The 21,571-nt window shown below is 35.7% G+C and overlaps 2 protein-coding genes across 4 annotated transcripts; one reads left to right on the top strand and one right to left on the bottom strand.

Moving 5' to 3' along the window:
* Window positions 1-678: 678 nt before the first annotated feature.
* Window positions 679-11,321, bottom strand: pomgnt1 (protein O-linked mannose N-acetylglucosaminyltransferase 1 (beta 1,2-)). Of its 3 annotated transcripts, XM_039670185.2 has the most exons (23): window positions 11,163-11,305; window positions 10,909-10,944; window positions 10,610-10,805; window positions 9,467-9,569; window positions 9,151-9,266; window positions 9,007-9,072; window positions 8,754-8,867; window positions 8,549-8,666; window positions 8,001-8,099; window positions 7,770-7,897; window positions 6,784-6,854; window positions 6,373-6,448; window positions 6,189-6,272; window positions 5,969-6,010; window positions 5,816-5,874; window positions 5,416-5,488; window positions 4,320-4,448; window positions 3,455-3,580; window positions 3,271-3,335; window positions 3,127-3,171; window positions 2,886-3,021; window positions 2,496-2,605; window positions 679-2,045 (listed from the first exon to the last, which is right to left on the bottom strand). In XM_039670185.2, the coding sequence occupies exons 3-23, from the start codon at window positions 10,727-10,729 to the stop codon at window positions 1,964-1,966; spliced, it is 1,962 nt and encodes a 653-aa protein (XP_039526119.2). In that variant the 5' UTR covers window positions 10,730-10,805; window positions 10,909-10,944; window positions 11,163-11,305; the 3' UTR covers window positions 679-1,963. The 3 variants fall into 3 exon arrangements, with proteins under 3 accessions (XP_039526119.2, XP_039526111.2, XP_039526125.2); XM_039670177.2 differs by lacking the exon at window positions 10,909-10,944 and having other exon boundaries at window positions 11,163-11,321; XM_039670191.2 differs by lacking the exon at window positions 10,909-10,944 and having other exon boundaries at window positions 10,610-10,784; window positions 11,163-11,310.
* A 327-nt stretch (window positions 11,322-11,648) lies between these two features.
* Window positions 11,649-14,487, top strand: LOC120474481 (uncharacterized). Its single transcript, XM_039664809.2, has 6 exons — window positions 11,649-11,931; window positions 12,109-12,465; window positions 12,690-12,737; window positions 12,869-12,910; window positions 12,982-13,069; window positions 13,531-14,487. The coding sequence occupies exons 1-6, from the start codon at window positions 11,811-11,813 to the stop codon at window positions 13,685-13,687; spliced, it is 813 nt and encodes a 270-aa protein (XP_039520743.1). The 5' UTR covers window positions 11,649-11,810; the 3' UTR covers window positions 13,688-14,487.
* Window positions 14,488-21,571: the final 7,084 nt, after the last annotated feature.

The raw sequence follows: 21,571 nt of genomic DNA, 5'->3' as shown, positions 1-21,571 counted from the left end.
TGTAAATATCCATCTTATTCTGCTCTAAACAATGGGCGCCGCCATGACAACGACTCGGTTGTCAACTTCCGGTTCGAGTCTAGTGTCTATGTTTTTTTGCCATGTGTTTTAGATTGTGTCATCCTCACATCGCTTAACTAAATCGAAAAAAACATTCATCGATGTGATCCGATCACGTTATTTTTTATTAAATCACCTAAAAACAAAATGAACCTTTTTTTTTCTACATAACTAGTTCCAAAGGATAGCTGATGCATGACTGCACGATCTCCCTAATCCAGCAAATATCCGACAGTTCTATCACTCCGACTGCAGAACAGTACTAAAATGTTCTGGTTAGCCCTTTGACTCTAACATTTCTAATACCGAATTTCTCACCATATGGGAAAAGCCAATGTTGTTTCTCATTTTATTACGAGCTCGGTCTTGTTCTCTTTTGCAAGCAGACTCTCTTCTTTCAGAAGTTCAGGTCACTGCTTGCCACATCATCAAAATATTACAATTATAATTATTAAAATATCTCATTTCAATTTATGTCATGATTCAACAAATCATTAAAGTAACACTCCTTACTATGCATCCTGCCAACTTTAAAAAACAAATAGCTACAGCAAAACTTAATAAAATTTAAGAAAAACAACCAAGGAAATAATTTAAAAGAAAAATGGACAGAGGGGAAAAACTAAGAAAACAGTTTTATTTTATACAAGAAAACCAATCAATTTTAACTACTTAAAATACAAAACTGCTGGATAATCTGACATATTAGACACAACCTCTGCAAACTTGAGTACACAATACTATGTTGAGATGACAAACATTTCTATTTTGATATTGCACATTCCAGATATTATGAAAATGTTTAGTGGCATCAAATAAAATATCAGTAGTGATTTTAGCACTGATCACTGAAACCCACAGCAATCAAATCTGAAATCTCCTCCATGAAATGATTTGGACATTATTGCATGAGAAATCAATTTTTCATCACATCTTCACTTACAGAAACTCACGTTAACACAGGGTAGATCTATGATGCAACCGAGATTGCATTGATTTCAAGTGTTAAACCTCCACTCTGCTCATGTAAGGTTCTTTAGTGGCTGTGACATAAAGATCTCAACTAAGCAGCATCAACCATCATTCTCTGTGAAAGACAATTCTTAAATCTTGCTGGAAAGACATTGAAAAAAAAAAAAAAAAAAAAAACAATCATAAAGACTGTGCAGTCCAATAAAGGTCATTATGTGTTGTACAGGGATACTGCTTGTATGTTTTCAGCCACTAAAAATCTCAAACTAATAAAAATATGATCATAATCTTTTGTTCTAAAAATATATATGTCTGTACATATATATGTCTGTACATAGCTCATTTGTAATCAAATGTAAGCCTTTTATTTCTTAATGCATTTTTCTTGTGTAAAAGTGAATTCATTAGGTAAAAATAAACCTGCAGTTATCTTGATATTGACAAAATAAATAGACATGTTAAAACGTATGTGCAGGACGGCCCAAAGCACTAAAAAAAAAAAAAAAAAAAAGAAAAGTTAAATCAGCTTGAATCCCTTTTTGCAGTATCCTGATTTGACGTAATCTGCCGTCACATTCAGGAACTCAAACCAGCACTGGTAATGCTTTAAAAAATCTATCAATTCTTTACTAAAGTCAAACTTTCCAGCATAAACTCATATGAAATTTCATGACCTCAGGAAATGCTCCCAATGCAAAACACATACCAACAACAAGAGAAGGTCACGTCACACACCGTTGTTAGAAATCCACACTCATATCGTACTAGTTTCAAAGAGCCTGTAGTTCAGAGGCTACCAGCACAGGATGGTTCATCCAATACTTTTGTCTTGCAATAGCCTTAGAGAGCAACATAAGGCCTATTATCGGCCTGACATAGGCCTTGTCTGTTAGTGGTTAGGAAAGGCCCTTTGGGTGGGATTAGCAGGATTTTAAATCTGTTCCACAGGAGGTCCCTCCTCTTTCGGTGCTGGCTCCAGGTGAATGGGAGTGACATTATTGGGCTTCTTAACACTGGGGGAAAAAGATGTAGTGAAGGTCACGCACAGAAAGTTAAAAACATGCATGCACACATTTTAAATGAAGTAAAATAAGTTTCCTAGAAAAGTTAAGGTATAATGATAAGGTATAAATATAGAAGAAAAAAATGGCTTGGAAACAACAATTACGAACAAAAAGTCTAAACCTAAACCCAACTGAGAAGGTGTGACACTTTTGGGGCACACACCTGAATCGGACTAAACTGAACAACCTGAAACAAATCTGCCAGGAAGATTGAGCCAAAAATCCAGTGAAGCAAGCAGCATAAGATGGTTCAACCTATACTCTATCTTGTGTTTTTGGTTTCATTGATGTAATTTTTTGATAGAACATTTCTAATAAAAAAAACAGTATCAGATATAAAAAAATATTGTGTTCCAGTGCTTGGAAATTAGATAAATCAATTGTTAAATGTATACTCACGAGTACGGGGAGATTGGAACAGCAACTACCAGGACATGGTTCTTCTTTCTGAAGAGCCTCCAGAGTCCTTTGTGATAACCTCGTACATCCAGGTCCCACACGTGCAGGCACTATAGGCAATAAACAAAATGAGGCCATAACCTAATACTACTCTCACCTCAGTATTTATATATCTATATTTCTCAGTGTCTCTAAGCCACTTATCTACCCTTGCAGTCCCTTCAACATATAAACAGGCCACAGATCTCATTCAACAGATTCATTGCAACCCACTGTAACAATAAATGCAGGCAAAATAGTGGATAACCTGCTCAGAAATACAGCCATTTGTTCTTTGAGATGCTCAAACAAAATCTCCTATTTATATCTAAACCAAGAATATTCACATACCTTTGCCAGTTCTGTCCAGGTGTTTGTATCTGTCTCCAGCTCCATTTTGATGAACATTACAAAGGTCTTTCCCTCAGTGTCTGGGATAAATGAGTCTTCACATGGGTTTTTACTGTGGTCCAGAACCTCAGCCTCACTGCAGACACACATAACAACGATTACTGTAGTTGTGGTAATGATGCAATTTTAAGGAGTTAAATTAACTCTGCAATGAAGGACTCAGATCTTCAGATAAAATTACCGGAGTAGGTTTTGGATTTCAATCTCATAAGCATCTTTCTTCAAGCTGTAAAAATTGAGAGAATATATATTAAAAAAAAATATTGAACATGATATAAGTAATAGACAAAGAGGCCAATAAAGAAACAGCAGGAACAATACATACCTATCTACATTTTTCATCTGAACATTCGGAATAGTGTTGAACTTGTGTTTTTTAAAGTAAACTTCCTGTAGAGAAACATGCATTTCATTGAATTGTCTATTTTTTTAAATAAGTCCTAGATTCAAAATACTCTTAGTCAATGAAATAATTAAGATAATAAAATAACTGTTGCAAGTAAACTTACATGGAAGTAACCATTCATATTTAAGCCAATGATGCCAAAGTGATAAGAGCGGGAGACATCAGGAATGACACACTCTCTCCCCTTCCTCTGTTCTGGCATCCGCATCCACATGTCCCAGTCCCATAGCTAAAGGATGGCGACAATACGAATAGAAGAAACAAATAAAACAAAAAGATACCAATGGCAGGTTTAATATATTTAAAATGATGCACTACTGTTCAAAAGTTTGATGTCAGTATTTTTTTTTTCTTGAAACAAATGACCACTTTTATTCTGCAGACAGATTAAATTGATCAAAAGTGGCAGTAAATACATGTATGGTGCACAAAATTCCTTTAAAAAATAAAAAAAAAAAATCCACAAAAGGATTAAGCAGAAACTGCAACTATTTGTTTCCAACATTGATAATTCAATTTTTTCTTAAGCACCATAATAAAATAAGACACTTTAAAATCTTACAGACCCCAAACTTTTCAATGGTAGTGTATGTAGAACAGTATGCAAAACTGACAATTTTCTTCTCAAAGTTTCAAAATGAAGGAACTATAAGTTCCGATTTAAATAAATAGATTTTCTGGTCGTTTCTAGACACTAAAAATTACACACCAGACTGACTCTTCAAAGGTTAGCAATGTTATTCAAATCAGAGAACAAAATGCTAAATTCCATAGTGAGAGCAGCATTTCCCATTGCTGGTGAAAGGAATAATCACTGTTAGAAGTTTTCTCATGCATGCAAATGGAGTGGAAAATTGTGCCAAATGAGACATCACTTTTGATGGGTTTTGCATGTAAACTGTAAATCTTTAAAATTGTCCCTGTTTAGACATAATTTATAGGCTAAATGTGGGAATTAGCATCCTCACCTTCTCAGGAGTTGGCCATTTGGGTTCCAGTTCATCCTTGTAAAGGCTTTTTTTAAGCACCCAGCCAAGGCCAGGCATACTTTCCACTCTGTACAACAAAGATGGATCCTCTGCCGTGTGCTCGTAGCCCTACAAAACAGAACAGCAGCAAGGTCAAGCGCACTGCTTGAAGGCCTTTCAAGACTTACGCTGCGTCCCAATTCGCATACTATCCGTCCTAAATACTATTAGAAAATAGAATTAGTACGTCCCAAATCGTAGTATGTTGAAATGAGTGTTCCAAAGAGACTAGGATGGTCTACTATATCCGGTCAGAATCCGAAGTATAGATCGATGCACACTCGAACTAGTGATATTTCCCAGAACCCATCACGCGTTGAATGAGGATTCGGTTAGAACTACAAACAAAAGTGAAAAGGTGTTAAAAAACTACAGACATGGAGGACGCGCGAGTCCGGCGGTAATGTAGAGAGGTTTAGATAAAGGGGTTTAAGTAATTAATTATCAGTATCAAACCTGACGAAAATGTATTTATTCAATATTGGCAACTTTATATTGCAGCTGCAGAAGCATTCTGAACTTTTGTAATGTTAGCTATTAACTTTTAAATAAATCATTATTCAAATTGCATAATCAGAGAGTCTCCGCGTGAAAGACCCACGAATGGCAGATGAACGTTCGAAAACATTTCTCTCCGAAACGGTAGGGAATTAAATTAGATTGAAAAAGGATTTTAACGGTGACAAGATGATTGACAGGGCAGTTTACGGTGATAGGATGCACGCGACAGAGCTGTCTGTTAAAGATGATGAAGTAGTATGTCCTAAAGCTTGCCTACTCTTTCGCTACACACTCAAACGCATGTACTTTTTCTTCACAAAAAGAGTACATACTTTTAGGGCGTAGTATAAGTAGGCGAATTGGGACGCAGGGTTAGGGCTGAGGAAACACCAACCACTGTTTAGCAGAAGAAAAATATACTAACAGAAAAAGCATATGGCAGCATTTACTCCCCAGATGTTATCAAAGTAAACAGCCTATTTTCAAGTCATATACAAAATAAATAAAAATAAATAAAAAAAAAATTCCCACTCACTTGGTCATTCCACGCTGAAATGCAGTACAGACTGTCATCCTCACGCAACAAATGGATGGTCTGACTGAGAAAGCTAGAGACAAATGTGGGAGAAGAAATAAATCAAACATGTAAAGATATTTAGAGATGATCTGTCAAATGTCATTCAATCTTTTCTATTAAGATTTGTTGAGATGATGCTGCACTCATACATTTCTAAACAAGCCTGTGATAAATAATATAGAAGTCTGCTGCCATCTAGCGAATATCATTTAGCATTACATGTGTAATTCAGTAAAATTGTAAATTATATTATATTATATTATATTATATTATATTATATTATATTATATTATATTATATTATATTATATTATATTATATTATATTATATTATATTATATTATATTCAACATCCATACCTGAAAAAATCTATGGAAATGTCCAGGTCCTCCTCCAGGACAATGGCAAAATCTGCATCCTAAAACATTTTTTTTTTTACAAAGTCAGACACTTGCAAGCTGTTTTACAATATAACTGTAGACAAATTCTAAGGCAGGTGAACATTTACTTACTGGATGCAGATTAAATGTTGCAGTCAAGCTGGCTTTGTAGTGCTGAGACAAAAGAAACTTGAGAACATTAGTACCATCTTATGGTCATTCAAATGCTTTGATACCAATTACTTTGACACTAAACCTGAGCCCACAGCAATCAGCTGTAACTGGCCTTTATGTTAAGAGATTTTTTTTTATTCATCTTTCAAAGAAAAAATAAAGACAATAAATGTATCACCTGTGACACTCTAGCGTTTTTAATACTGATAGGCGTATGCTGAACTCCTTTAAGACCGAAGAGATCCACCACATCCATAGGTTCCTAAGCAGAAAATGGTTTTGTTAATTCTGTATACATGTATGAATCGTCTTAAAAAGAAGAAGAAGAGAGAACAAAAATAGGAAAAGGAGATCATAGGCACCTCATAGTATCCATCAATGAAAACAGTGATCATCTGTGGATTGACACCATGGGAGGAAAGAAGAGAGCGTAGCATTCTAGAGAAACAAACATGACTTATAAATCAGTCTGGTATTAAAGGTGTGCTTTCTTATATACAGGGTTTCTGATTTCTCTACTGAAGCCAAACCAAAACAACATAGACAAAAATAGTTTTATGTGAGATCATGCCACATGATCTTTCAGAAATATCTAATATGTTCATCTGGTGCTCAAGAAACATTTCTTATCAATGTTGCAAACAGTAGTGCTGCTTAATAATTTTGTGGAAACCATGATGTTTGTGTGTGTTTATCTATGAGCATAAATTTAACTACATCCATGAGGTGATTTGGTAGTGTGGTAAAGTACAAATAAATGTAAGTTTACTAACCTGTAGAGATAGTTTGGTCTATTTCCAGCTATAACAGCTACTGGGATGTTGTAGACATTGTTGTTAGGCAGCTAGACAGGACATGAAAAGGTTTAGTCAACAACACAGATTTAAGACAAAGACTTTGTTCTGCTGTCGAAATGCTTATATTAAATCTAGTTATCTCAGGATGAAGGGTATAGCCACTTAGTGAAAGTTTAAACACTAGTTTGAAAAAACAAAAAGTAAACCAGGAAACTTGTAGAGAAACCTTGTAGAGTCTCTCTTGATATCATGCATTTTGTTTTTTGACGTTTCTGATACCAAAGAAAACATCATTGTACCAAAAGTTTAACATTTTAAAATATCAGCATCTAACTCTGATTAATGTAACACTATTTGTATTTGGAATTTCATTATCCTTTAATTATTTCACAAGCATGAAATATCATCTTAAAAAAAAAAAAAATTAATGTTCCACTGACTGTGATTTTGATATTGATCCAACCTTAAGATATACTACTGTTCAAAAGTTTGAGGTCAGTAAGACTGTATGTTGCTGAAAGATTGTTTTGCTCATTTTAATTGTTTTGCTCAATTTAATGCAATAAAATTAATAGGCCTGGTTTTACAGATACCGCTTAGATTAAGCAAGGATTAGGCCTGAGTTAAATTAGGACATTTAAGTAGCTTTTTAAAGGGGCTATAAAAAAAAAGGAAGAAAAAAACATTACTGTTGTGTATCTTGACAACCTCAACAAAACAATGGAAGTTGCTTTCAGTTAAAACAGCTCAAACATGCATTTTAGTCCAGGAATAGGTTTAAGCCTTGTCTGTGAAAATGAGGGATAAAGATTTACTGAACACACACTTTTGAAGCCTAGTGTATATTAGTATTTTACTTCTCTCTCTTTTTTTTTTTTTTTTTACTATTTTTTTTATTTTAGTATTTAAATACTAAAAGGTATTTTAGTATATATATTTTTTTTAAATGATGCATGTCTTACTGGGTCAGGATTAAACTCTATAGGGGCTGGATCTTTGCAACTACAAATGCTCCCATATCCTTCCACTTTACTGCAGAAAAGTTTTCTCCGGCGGTTCAGCTCAGTGTCTGCCCAATGGCACTCAGCCTCTAAAATAAATCATGACATAAACAAACAACTCTGATATAACCCATAACGTAATTGCATCATTTAATACAACATAATCTACACTCACAATAACGGCAAAAATACCTTCAGAAGCTGTCAGCTGGACCTCAGTCTTCAGCAGCACAGGATCACCCCAAGTGGACAGAGCAGGAGACTTGGAGTGCTTCTCCCCATAAACTTGACCTAAGCAAAAAAAAACAGTATAGGGATGAGCCTGAAGCTTAATGACTTATTCGGAAAGGCTTCAAAAAAATGACAATTTTTACAGAGAATGAAAATAGTCTGCAGACAGTCACTCCTCGTGTTAGCTGGATAACAAGCAAGTCAGAGGATAGCACAATATCATAGCTATATTTCAATCCTGACAATGAATTTAACCAGCATTTATTAATAAACATGAAATGTATATAGGCATGGTCTTGGCAGACTTGATCTGCTGGTCAATTGAATTCAGACTGCTGTAAGAAAACAGGGAGAAAACAGAGCTTGATAGGAGCTATATCAACTAAAATACTGATTCCTACACAAGAATTACTTTTTCACATCACAGAAGAAAACAAATTAGTCATGGGACACAATAAACAAACATACCGAGTATAATAGAGAGAGAAGACGAAAAGCATTGTCCTTACCTCCTTTCTTCACAACCTGAGTCCACATATCCCTCCAGCCTAAGGTAACTGCTGCCTGACTTCCCAAACCTTTGAGAAGATTCTTCGCTGAATCCTTCAAGTGGAAAGTCCCCTCATCCTGAAGAGGCCAATAAGAAGTGCACTTACAGACAAACAACACAAATCTAAAAATCAAGAAAGTGGAAGGGAGAGGCATTTCTTTAACCTTAATAGTGAAGATGAGGATTCTGCCACGTGTGACCATGTTGAGGAAGAGGATCATGGCTTCATCCTCATGGGGAGAATAAGTATCAAACACTCTTTTGGCCATAACATGACCCTAAAGGAAGAAGATACAGCAACATTTAATTATACAATCTTAGAAATACTCTAAATATTGATGGAGTGGACATCGTAAAAACGATAGTGATAACACAAGAAGATACAGTAGACTATGAGGTGTGACTGTGTGTGCTTACAGTGGCCTGATTTAAAACTATAACATGTATGCCTCTGCCCTGCTCCCTCATCTCATCCTCCAGCACCTGCAAAAACACATCAAATATTGTAGATAACAGTGTGGCAAATGTGTTATATCATAAAACAGGTTTAGAATCACTTACAGTGGTGCCATCCACTGCCACATACACTTTAGAGCGACTAGAGTACACCTCGATATCCAAAACCTTTCTCCCACTGGCTGGCCTGCGTGGGGTTTCCATGTTAGGCAGGGCATCATCTGAGAAAATGTTCAATGATAGCAAAAAAAAAAAAAAAGGAATAACTCAAAACTAATTACTAATTCAAAACTGAAATAGTGTAAAGTTAAAAATAAATAAAAAGGTTTAAAAAAAAGTTGGTCCACAGATGCTGAAATAATTCCACTCTAATATTTCTGACATGTGAACTAGTGATCAAAAAGACAGTTTTCAACATTACCATATTCTTGAACTGCATCCTCCTCAATGGCAACTCTCCTTGTGTCAAGAATGAGTTTGATATTCACAATCACTGTGATCAGTAGAAACAGGACAGCACTGGCCTGCATTTACACACACACACACACACACGTTTACGTCACTATCTAAATAGGAACTTTCCATATACTTATTTTGCTTTCATATACAGCTAGTTATAAATACTAAAGTATATACTATAGCTAGTATAAAATACTAAGTATTTTTACAATAATAATAAAAATAAATCTCAATTTTTTTTTCTCTCTAAAATATGTGATAATTGAAATGACATACAGTAGGGTCCAAACATCTTATACCACTTTTTGTAAATGAATAAATGTATTTGCAGCATTACAATTTAAGCACAAGATAAAAATGAACACTATCAAATTATAGTATTTTTTTATAACGACAGCAACTCTCATGCTGCATGAACACCATAAAAATAAATCCAGATGATCATGTTGTAAAGAGTGATTTTAAATGTACGACTGAGCATCTGGTGCTTCACTGTTCACTGGAAACAATAACATGACCTTTGGTGCAAAGGTAACATGATGTCCCGTGTCACAAATTTGTTCTGATTAGTAACCTCAGCTAGAAATACATCTTATACATTATTTTAAATCTTTATTGTTTTCAATGAGTAATTTTTTTTTTTTTTAACCTTACTATACCTTCATCTCAGGATCAAGTGCTGCCCAGCTAACCAGAACAAGTGACCGTTAGATAAAGGCAAAATAAACCGATAACCAAACTAATTCGGGACCGGAAAAGTGACATTCCTGGATTTGTTGCTACAGTCTTTGTGATGTTGAGAGACTGTGAGTAATTGTGACATTGCAGACCAACAGTTGTGCGTTATCATTCAGTTGGTAAATATATTTTTAATCGATTTTTCAATGGCCAGACATGCAGTAGCTTAACTTAATTATTTGTCTTCATTTGCACAAAACTAATATAAAGGTAATGAAAGCAGACTCAAAATAAATTTAGTGTATTGTGACATATACAGCAATGAAATATTTTTATTTATATATAAAAAAAAGAAAAAGACCCTGCTCTTAAGGTTATATGATGGAGTTTGCTAACCATGTACAATCATAAAAAGTTACATGCTGACCTGGCAGATTCGTCGCATTGTTCTTTTGTTGGTGAGTCTGTATTTCCATGTTAGGTAGAGGCTGCGCTGCTGGCGGGGGATAAAGGGTTTGGCTCTTGGATTGGGTTTCCAGGTGTCCATGGGTGTCCACTGTCCAGTCCTGTCCTCTGCTCCTGATCACAACACCTGTCTGCACCTGCAATCACGTCTTCTTCATCTACACAGCACGGTGCAATAATAGCAGTTATAAATGAAGGACATAAATACGGCTCAAAGTCAAATATTCTTTGCAATGTTAAAATATGATGCAGGAGACACACCTCTAATGTTTGATGTAAATGCTTGATCATGAGCAGCTAAAAACAAAGCACTGCTGCATTTGTAACATTTCTTGCATGTGTACGAGCTGATGATATGAATACCGAAATATTAATAGCGACTATTGCAAACAGATGGTGAGGTAACTGGTTATCTGAGCACAACAGCTGAAATTCTTTCTAAAAGCCATTTCTGTTGGCTTTGGAAATTATGTGTATTGTAACGCTTCACGGAATAAATGCTAGTGACTATTTACCTCAGCAGCATGTTATGTTGAAGGGAAACGACGAGCCGCCTCTCAAGAAAATGTTACTGTAATTTAGTTTAAGTCGGGTCTAATAACATTTGGCCATATGCAGGTAATAAGCATTGTGAAGCTAGAATGCAGGTCAGCTCCACTTGTTCGCTTTTTCAAAATAAAAGCCCCTTATTTGTCCTTTTAAAAGTTCAGTTTAAATTATTTAAGAAAATCAATAAAAACTGAAATACGATAGAACCACATTAAAATAATGAAAGTAGTGTATATTCTCTTTAAATAGCCATTAGATTACTCAAAATCACGGTATGACTCTTTTAATATGAAAAAATGCGTAAGATAAATGTCAAATTATAAAATTCTAATCAATTTTAATAAGCAAGAAAAAAAATCGCTATTGAAATTGCATAACAAAAATATTAATTTAGAGAATTATTGACATGCCAGAACTGTCAATAGGCTATGGGTGTCAGCTGAACTATTATTTTTGGTCGAATAGATGTCCAAATAGTTTGCATTTCTTTTTTCCATTAGGCTGCTATTACATTGGTTAATTAAATGTGCAAAGACATGCCCAATTCCCAGTTTACAAACTGTGTGAGCAGATTTATCAGATCATCTAGCAAGCGGAAAAGGTGGGGTAAATAAATGACTCTAAATGTTCGCTTGGTTGTTGCACTGTCATGTCTTTCTTGTGCACTTTTTCCTCTTAAAAAAGACCCAACGCTAAAGGAAAACATGAGACTTCTGTCAGCTGCTGGTTACTTAGGTGAGCTTTTTCTTCTACTCTTGTATGAACTCTTTTTAACAATTGCCTCAATTGTTTAACTGCTCAAGATCTGTTTTGTCAATGTTCTCATAAGACAGGTTTAATTTAAAGTCTACAATACAATACACTCATTTAGATGGAGAAACATGTTAACATGTTGTTGCATTTACTTTTCAGTGTTTCTTTCCTCCTTGTTCACACATGGAGCATTTGAAAGTGCGAATCAGTATGAATCAGTCAAAGATTCTCACTCACATGCTTCTCTAGAAGTCCGGCCTGACAGCAAACAACACCTAAGTGGGCAAAAGTTCACCCTTCGCTGCTCAGTAAATACTGGTAATTCAACAGGCTGGATACTGAGGCGTCAAGGTGCTAAAGGAAGTTCTGGATGTTTGCAGTTGAATGGCACAGAATCTACAGACAGGCCTGAAGAATGTCATTTCATTGACATTGACAGTAAGAACAGTGGACTTTACTGGTGTGAGAATATTGCTGAAAACAAGACAAGCAACTCTATCAACATCACCGTGGTCTGTAAGAACATCAGTGGCAACATTAAAGACACACACACACACACACACACACACACACACACACACACACCTAAATGTGTTGATCGTATGAAATACTGAAAGTGATTTAAAATGCTCATTAAAATCGTAAAATGATACTTGCAATATATTGTAAAGCAATACACTTTTATATATTTATATATATATATATATATATATATATATAGGCTTAATCTCTGTTCCCAGATGGTACAGTAATTCTCCTGATGAGCACACTTCATCCAGTGATGAAAGGTGAGACAGTAACTCTGCAATACTGTTAACTAGCTTTTTAGATATATGTGTGAGGTCTGTATGAGGTCTCCATGTCTTTTAAGTCACTGTGTATACATTATGTGCATAGTTTTGTTACTTTTTGTCTTTAGAGAACTCCACTGATGATTCAGATGATGAAAAGCCATATACAGGTATGAGATCCAGAACATCTTTGATTGAATTTGGATAAGCTATAGCCATACTTTTAAACTCTGTAACGCAGGAACTTTGATCTGGGTGTCGGGGCTCTGCATCACCTTGGTTCTTCTGGTGCTTCTTCCTGTGCTCTGGCTGCTGTTTCCAGGTTTTAGGTAGGCTACAGTATACCAACACATTGTGACAATTTGTAACTATTTTGGCGAATTGGTGGTGATTTTGAATGAATTCTTACATTTTCGTACATTCTGCTTAAAACCAATTGAGGGTTACTTTTAGTGGTGGACTTTCATGCGTAGGACTTTTATGCAAAGTGCCCCTCCCCCCATACCTACAATGCCCAAATTGTTTTGTTTTTTTTATGTTTTCAAACAAATCAAATCATATGAACTCATACAGATCACCAACTTACAAAATAGTTGTTTTCTCAACGAGAAAAGGAAAATTGTGTCAATATTTATTCAACCTCATGCCATTGTGAACTTTATATGACAAATTTACATAAAAAAAAATTGCTTGTCGTTTCTTTTAATCAGTGCATGACATTAATTTAATTGAAGACTTCTGTGTCATATTCCTCACTGTGCCAAATATCTGCATTGTTTATGCTTTTCAGAGAGAAATTGCATGTCTGTCCAAATGAGGCATTTAGAAGGGAAAGGGTCCAACAGGAAATGCCTAAAACCAAGCAGGACGTGACTGAAATCCAGTGGGATCTTCCCTGGATGGAGATGGAAAATTTGTTGGACAAGCAACAAAATCCTGGCCGATAAACATTCCTCACTTCAAATGTGGATGTTATCAGATACAAATAGTCACTGTGCTTTATAAAGTGAGTCATGGGCAAAATGACAGATGAATAAAGAGGCCGATACCCGATACTGATATATGGAATTGTTTTCAGTTGAATAATTGTTATCGGCTTTAGATATGGGGTTAGAGGTATTTAAGGAATAATTACTTACATCAGCTGTTTGTTTATTTATTATCTGTTTATTTGCAAAATGAATATTGATTTAAATTTTTGAGTGGTTTAACATATAAAACCTGCAAAGGATGGCAGGTAAGCTGATGATGAACATATTTTGTAGATATAGGATTATTTTAAAGTGCAGTGTTGACATAGAACACATTTATTTAAATAATTAAATAATGAATAACAGAGAAGAATCATGCATCAAAAATTTACTGAAAATGCTAATGTACTTTATGTTGACATTGTGACATTTGATAAACTGTTTAATGCCATAAAAGTCAATTTCTGTATACTAAAAGTATTCTTTTATGATTTACATTTTAAAAGGACATTTTAGTAGACATGCTGTAAAGTAAACAAAACACTTTCAAGAATGTAAGCATTTCTAAACATATTGTTAATTTAAATAAGTACATTTTAAAAATGCACTAGTAGGCCTATATGTACGATTAAAAAAATGCTAACAAAAAACTTATTTATCTTGTGAATTATCATGTAATATCAATGCATTTTAAAATGTTAAATGTTGTTTAGCGCACTTTATTATAAAATGTGTTACATGAAGTTGTACTATAAATAAATGTATTTTAAAATCTACGTCAGTCTGAAGGTTGATTGCGATTTCACTTTTTTTTTCATTTCAAAGAGTGTGTAATGTTGCTGTTGGTGCATGAACAGTATCTGCAAAGTCACAACGCTGAAAGTTCAATGTAAGCAGAGATATCGTCTTTTAAAAATCAGGAAGTTTAATGCCTACAAAAATGACTCGAATGGGACTACAGCCAGGTTTTAGACGTCACTAACCCATACATTCACATCAACCCTCCCTCTGGAATATGCAAAAAAGGGCATGGCCATATTTCTGCGGCACGTCGAAAGTGTGTTATGTTCAGCCAGCTGTCAGGTCTTCTGTGTTCGGGCTTCCCACGGAATTTTGTGTACTAATGTTGTAAATGTGTTTTTCAAGTAAATATACTTTATGACATTATTTTTCGATTTGATAAAAAACGTAAACCAATGCCAACACTGTTATATAGTAGCCAGTTAGTTCGATGCTATTGTGTAAAACAAACGTGTGTTAAGTAAAAAAAAAATATATATATATATATATATATAGGCAAATTACCATTTAGAAATGTTTTGTAAGAGCCGTGAGTGGTGAGTTTCTGCTTGCCTCTCTTCATCGCCACTTTCTGAGTCTGATTCTGGCTCATACTGCAGTATCGACCATTACATTTGACAGGAACACAGATGTAACTTCGCCCGTAAAGGTAATGGGAGTGAATTTTCTGGACAACGTGCACTACAGTTTAGCCAATCACAACACACCGACCCAAACTAACCAATCTGAGCCCACTGCCTGTTTCTGAGGGAGTGGTTTCATAGACTCAGGAAGTCAACCGGTCATTCAAATGACAAAGGAGAAAGCGGCTTACAAAAAGAGTGAAATTTATGAAAAATAAGACTTTAAAAAAAAGAAAAAACACAAATACATGTTAAATTGCACCCCATAAACACAATCTTGCAAAGAAAAAAAGCAGTAAACCACCCCTTTAAATATTATACATGGCCATTTTAGACTATAACTGAGCAAATTTATGTATGCTTTTCAGATTTTTCAACATGTCAAACTCAACGTCTTAGACATAAGCAAATTGTACAGTTTACTTTTAAATGATATTTGGCTAAACTCCTTAAAAACCAATACAATTGGAGCAAGTAGTCCATACTCATGGAAAGTAGTCCATAGCACTAGATTTCAAGCCTATAAAAGCTGGCATTTAATAGAAACTTTTGCTGATAATTTACTCACCCCGCAGTGTCATCCAAGATGTCCAAGTCTTTCTTTCTTCAGTCGAAAAATAAATTAAGGTTTTTGATTAAAACATTGCAGGAATTTTCTCCATATAATGCACTTTAGTGGGAACCAAACGGTTCAAGGTCCAAAAGACACTTTCAGTACAAACTGCAAACTGTTCAAAGGACTTTAAACGATTCCAAACGATGAATAAGGGTCTTATCAAGCGAAAGATCACTCATTTACTAAATAAATAACAAAGTTTAAGTTTCATAAGCTCAAATGCTCGCCTTGCTCTGTTCTGTGATGCACGTTTGTGACTCTCCTGTTCGAACTCGTTCGACAAAATTAACAAATCTTTTTCCGAGCCGTTTGGTTCATTCAACGAACGAAACAAACGAATTGACTCGGAAAAAGATTTGTTCATTTTGATCAAAATGCATCACATCTCAATAGATCACAAAGAGAACTGGTGAGGTTTGGTATTAATGCCGTCAAACTTGACACAGAACAGCATCATGACTGAAGCACTAAACCTAATGTGACAGTACAGTATGTAGGGAGATTAGTATCCAAATTTAGACTCTCTCGGTATGGGCTATTTAGAATAATTCATACCTACTCCCCCCGACCTCTAACCGTCTGTCCTCTCACTCAGACATGCCCCCTGCCTGTCTGGAGATCTGGCTTGACAGCTGACATCACTTCAGGGGTGAGCACTTTTCCCTTTCGCTTCTCAGTAGATGATGCTAACTCAAACAAACTATAGATGCTGGCTCCATCCAGATCAATTAACAATTATCAATAGTGTATTTTTAAATGAAAATTAACCAAAATAATAAATGCTCAAAAACAATGATAAAGATAAAGAAAAATTGCATTAAACTGAAAAATTTCTGCAACAATGTTACAGTTCATAAGGCTTGGTTTTACAGACAGGTTTTACAGCTGGTTATACAGCTTAGATAAAACAGGATTAGGCCTTTCAATTAGGGTGTTTCAAGTAAAAACTCCTTGGAAAAAAAAAAAAAAAAAAAACATGTCTGATGAGCTTTTGTGAAACTGGGGGTTGATGTGCTATAATGTTAACTAATTTAACCTTGAAGTTAACAACAATATATTAATATTTTAGAAATCCTTGTGAAGAGGTAGAGAAGACTCAAAAGCGAGAGTGACAATTACAGTTCTTAGAATCAAAAGTCTGACCACAGTTAATCCAAACAGAAATTTCAATAATTCATATAAAAGCTGATGTTCTTAACTTTGCTGTACTTGTTGTGCTGTTATGCATGGTATAATTGTCTTTTAATTCTATAAAGGACTTTGGTCAGTCAGTGACTGCTATAAAACGTGCTATATAAATAAAATGAACTTGAACAATAATAATCAGCAACCGAAGAAACCAGAAGACTGGCAGTATTACGTGAACAAATCTCCTCTGTGGCAGGGATGAACAGAAGTCATCTTAATCATCTGTCAGTTAAGAGAGCGAGAGTGTGTGTGTGTGTGTGTGTGTGTGTGTGTGTGTTTCTGTTTATATTACATTGTGTGGATGTAATATAATTTTTTTTTTTAGGTTTTACCCCACAAGTATAGTAAAACCTGAAAATCACCTACATTGTGGGGTCCAGCCAGCGGTCCCCATGAGGAAAACAGCGTATAAATCATACTAAGTAATGTTTTTTTGAAAATGTAAAAATGCAGAATGTTTCCTGTGAGGGGTAGGTTTAGGGATAGGGGCAGGGTAAGGTGATACAATATACAGTTTGTACAGTATAAAAACCATTACGCCTATGGAGAGTTCCCACAAAGATGTGTGCGCCTGTTTGTTTGTGTGTGTGTGTGTGTGTGTGTGTGTGTGTGTGTGTGTGTGTGTGTGTGTGTGTGTGTGTCCAGCAGAGGGAGACGGAGAAGGAGACAGGAGGATATTTCTAGACATTTACAAATGCTGATCATGACAATGTACAACAATGAACACGAAACAGGAAAATACCTTGCAATCCAAGAAAATGTCCACCCTGGTACAGAATGACGACACCCCTGTAACTCAAGGACAAATCTGTATTCTTCTTTTTTTTTTTAACAATATGTCACTAGAGTTTATGCCCTTTTGTTTCAGTAAAGTGGTATTTTAGGCATGTTTTACACATTGTCATCATCACAGACAGTTTCCCAGAGCAGCTGCAGGCCAAGGGAAAATGAAGTGAAAATGTCCTCTCATGTTAAGTCCCTGGAGCTGTCACCTCAGGGATTGTCTGGCCTATCACAAACATACTTTCTTGTGAGCATGCAGGCCTTGAAGGACCTGACAAGTACATTTCTATACTTGGCTGGTACAGGTGGAAGTAAAGTAAAAGTGTGGACCTCTTAAAGTGAAACCTGAAACCTGGATTTGCAGCCCAAAAAAATGAATGAATAAAAATCGGAGCCAATAAAAATCACCAATAATAAATCATTAAATAAACCAATGGTATATGTGCATACATATAGCCTATATACACACAGGCTACAAACATATAAATGCATAGAATCACGAAATGTTTAAATATATAATTAATAGTGACTGCGTTTGCTTAAGCTTAGATATGATGACATGATAAATATTTTAACAGACAAAATTACACGTTTTTAGTTAACATTTCTGTTACCAGGATTCAAATATTACCCAAAGAAACACTAGAGGGCAGCATGTCTTTGCATTGTCCTAATTTATTTCTTAAACACCAATTCACCCATTATATTATACAGTAATAGCCATTAATAATAATAATATTAAAAGTCTAATCAAATTAAGTAAAATACAGTCAACAGTAAAAAAAAAAATATATATAAGGAAATAGTAAAGTATGCTTCCCCAGAGTGTAAGAGTTTGAATTTAATGCTGTTATTTGGAGAAAATATTGTTTTAACGAAATCAAATAAAGGACACTTTATTTGAAAAATTCTTCATGTGAAAATTCTTCGTTATAGTCTGTATTATATTCATGCATAATAGGCTAACATTTTTTGGTAATTTTTATGTATTTATCACAGTTTTTTTTTTGCAATTTTGTTTGAAATTTCCTCTCTCTCCCTTCCTTGCCCTCTGTTGTGCTTGTGTTTTAGCATGCTGCTTCTGACAGACAATCAGATGCGGGTGAGGGAGGGGGTCTGACCCCTACAGTGCCCTGCCTGGCCTCTCCTGCCAGTACTGGCAGTGAGGGGCACCTTGGAGATGCAGGTCGAAGGGCAAAATGCTGCTACACTGACACTATGGCTAAAAGCAGAATGAGTGTTTATATCATTTTCTCTCTAAACTCATAAGGCCAGGAAGCCTTAAAACATAATTTGCATTTGTCATGACTTTTCAACTATGATGCTAAAACAAGACTACAACAATAATAGGGCAAGGCTATACCACAACACACAATTTTCAAATTACTTTGGACAAGGAGTCATTTGTGCATTTGCAAAAGTGCAATTAAATACACAAACAAACCTCTGAGGATATTTCAACTAGACTGACATGTGGAGTCACTTTCACATACAGCAATTCCTCTCTTGAGGGACTTAAAGAGGTCATATAATGGTACATGCACTTTTTCAAGTTAATTGTACTGAAATGTGTGTTGGCAGTGCCTGTACACAACCATGATATAATGATAAAAATCTATCCAGTGTTTTTGTTTTAATCTCCTTGTATGTTTTCCCATGCCTCATATTGAGTCGTTCGTTTTTGTGACATCAATAAAACGGACACCCCTCCCATGATTGTTGATTGACAGCAGGGGTGCATGATTGTTGATTGACAGCACCCCTCCCATGATTGTTGATTGTATGATGACAACTCGCTCAGACCCACCCTGAGCAAGTTGTCATCATAGTCCACTATTGTTGATATGCTGGAGCAGAATGGCATCTAACCGACTGTGGTGTTCTGTTCTTGGATGTAATAACGAACACAGTCATTTCCTAAATCCGAACTTTGTTTTGAGTTTTTGGGAATATTCCCCACAAGCAATGTCAATGCATTCATGTTTGCACGATTCGGATATCATTTCTCACCAGACTGCTTTATAAACAAGGGTCAGATTCAGCATTTTGCTAAGAAGTTGCTCCTGAAAAAAGAATCGGTACTAACTATTCATGTCCCTGCTGCACCTCCAGAAGAAGTGAGTGTAAAATTGTATATTTTATATTAATCTTTGCAAATCGCTTGCACGCTTCAAAATGAATGCGGCTGAGGTTTACACTCAGGGTACATTACGGCATGTTTTCTATACAGCGTTCTCTACATAATTTATAATCCCACGTTTATAATGAACAACGTGTTATGGTTATTGTGTTATTACAAACTGAGTACATAAAACTTACATCAGTAAACACATAGCATTCATACATGTCACTAAGTAACTCTACCCAGTACACAAAGATAGATCAAAGTGACATTATGTTTACCAACCATTCAGAAACGTCCCGTCAAGCCTTAATTGTCGAACTTCTTTGCGGCTGTCATCTTGTTTCGGGTGCGACTTCCACGGTGACCCAGATAAATCACATAAGCATTGCGATGGTCCTATGGTGCTATAATCAAGCAGTGCTGATGGAAGCCACAGCCGATAGTGTTATGAGTGTAATAAAAATTCCCACAGCCCAGTGTTCATTTCTGCAGACAAACACTGCCCGCCACAGTGCAGGGCTCGCAAAAAAAAAAAAAAAAAAATCGACTCATGTCAATGTATTAAATGTAATGAACGTGCCCACAACTCAGTGACACGACATATCCCACGGTTTGGGTAAAAACTAAACCAACATGCATACAGTCAGCTCAGGTCGACGGTGTTTTCAGTGCAGTAAATGTCCCCTCTCTCCCATGCCCAAATTCACTCACAGACATGTTTAGCCCCCACAGGGCTCGCCCTGCTCACTCTCTCTCAGCAGACTGCTGTAAGGAAAGACGCGCCCCCCGCCTCAAACACTGTAAGCACACACAATCTAAAGACACGGGAGGCTGACCGGTTGACTGTTTGTTGACTTTTGAGACAGTGCTGTGGAGCTTGTGGCCTCTAGGGACGCTAGACGTAAAAGGTTGAGTGCCACTAGTGGCCAAAAGTTCTGCAGTGTGCCTATAAAAGATGACTGTGAAAAAAAAAGTAGAATTTAATTAAATAAATTTATGTCGAGACTACCACATTTTATTGAATTAAATGAATTTATGGTGAAATTACTACATTTTCAGGTCAATCTGTGTTCATTTTGACCACAAACCATGCGCTGCCACTTTAATTCAGTGTTTGCAGCACAGCAAAAATAGACTTGGTGCGGAAATTATCTCTGCAGTGTGAAAGCTCTTATGGGTATGGAGTATGTGTGAAACGGGCGTTACTCTGGCTATACTGCTGTCTCAGACAGCCATATGTTTGTCCCATTTTAGCCACCGTAGCTTCTTCGAAAGGGAGGGGTGAGCAGTGGGCTGAGCCCTTAGTGCAACTCGCAACCAAACCCCTAGATGCCACTAAAAATCACACACAGCACTTTTGAAGGCATATGGACTGAAACAGCTTGCTGAAAACAGCTGTTTTTGACCAAGTAAAATTTGTGTTTTCTTACAATACTAATGAGAATATTTAATTAAATTATATTACATTCATTTAGACCCTAAAGAATCAAATTATCTTGTATGAAAATGACATTATATGATCGATTTAACAGTTTTTACATTTCAGGCACGATTGACATTCAAGAGACCAAATGCACCAATAAGACCATAATATGCCTTAAGATAGTAAATATAGACCATTTCACAAGATGTAAACAACACTGGTCCAGGAGCACTTCCTGTTTCAGTTAGTAACTGTTTCCTTTATTTCACATGTAAAGAAAACATATTAAAGATGTTTGTTT

This window comes from Pimephales promelas, chromosome 8, assembly GCF_988280905.1.
Source record: "Pimephales promelas chromosome 8, fPimPro1.hap1.1, whole genome shotgun sequence".
NCBI classification, from domain to species: domain Eukaryota; kingdom Metazoa; phylum Chordata; class Actinopteri; order Cypriniformes; family Leuciscidae; genus Pimephales; species Pimephales promelas.
The sequence above is the reverse complement of the archived record's forward strand: the minus strand, read 5'-3'. Positions and strand labels throughout refer to the sequence as shown.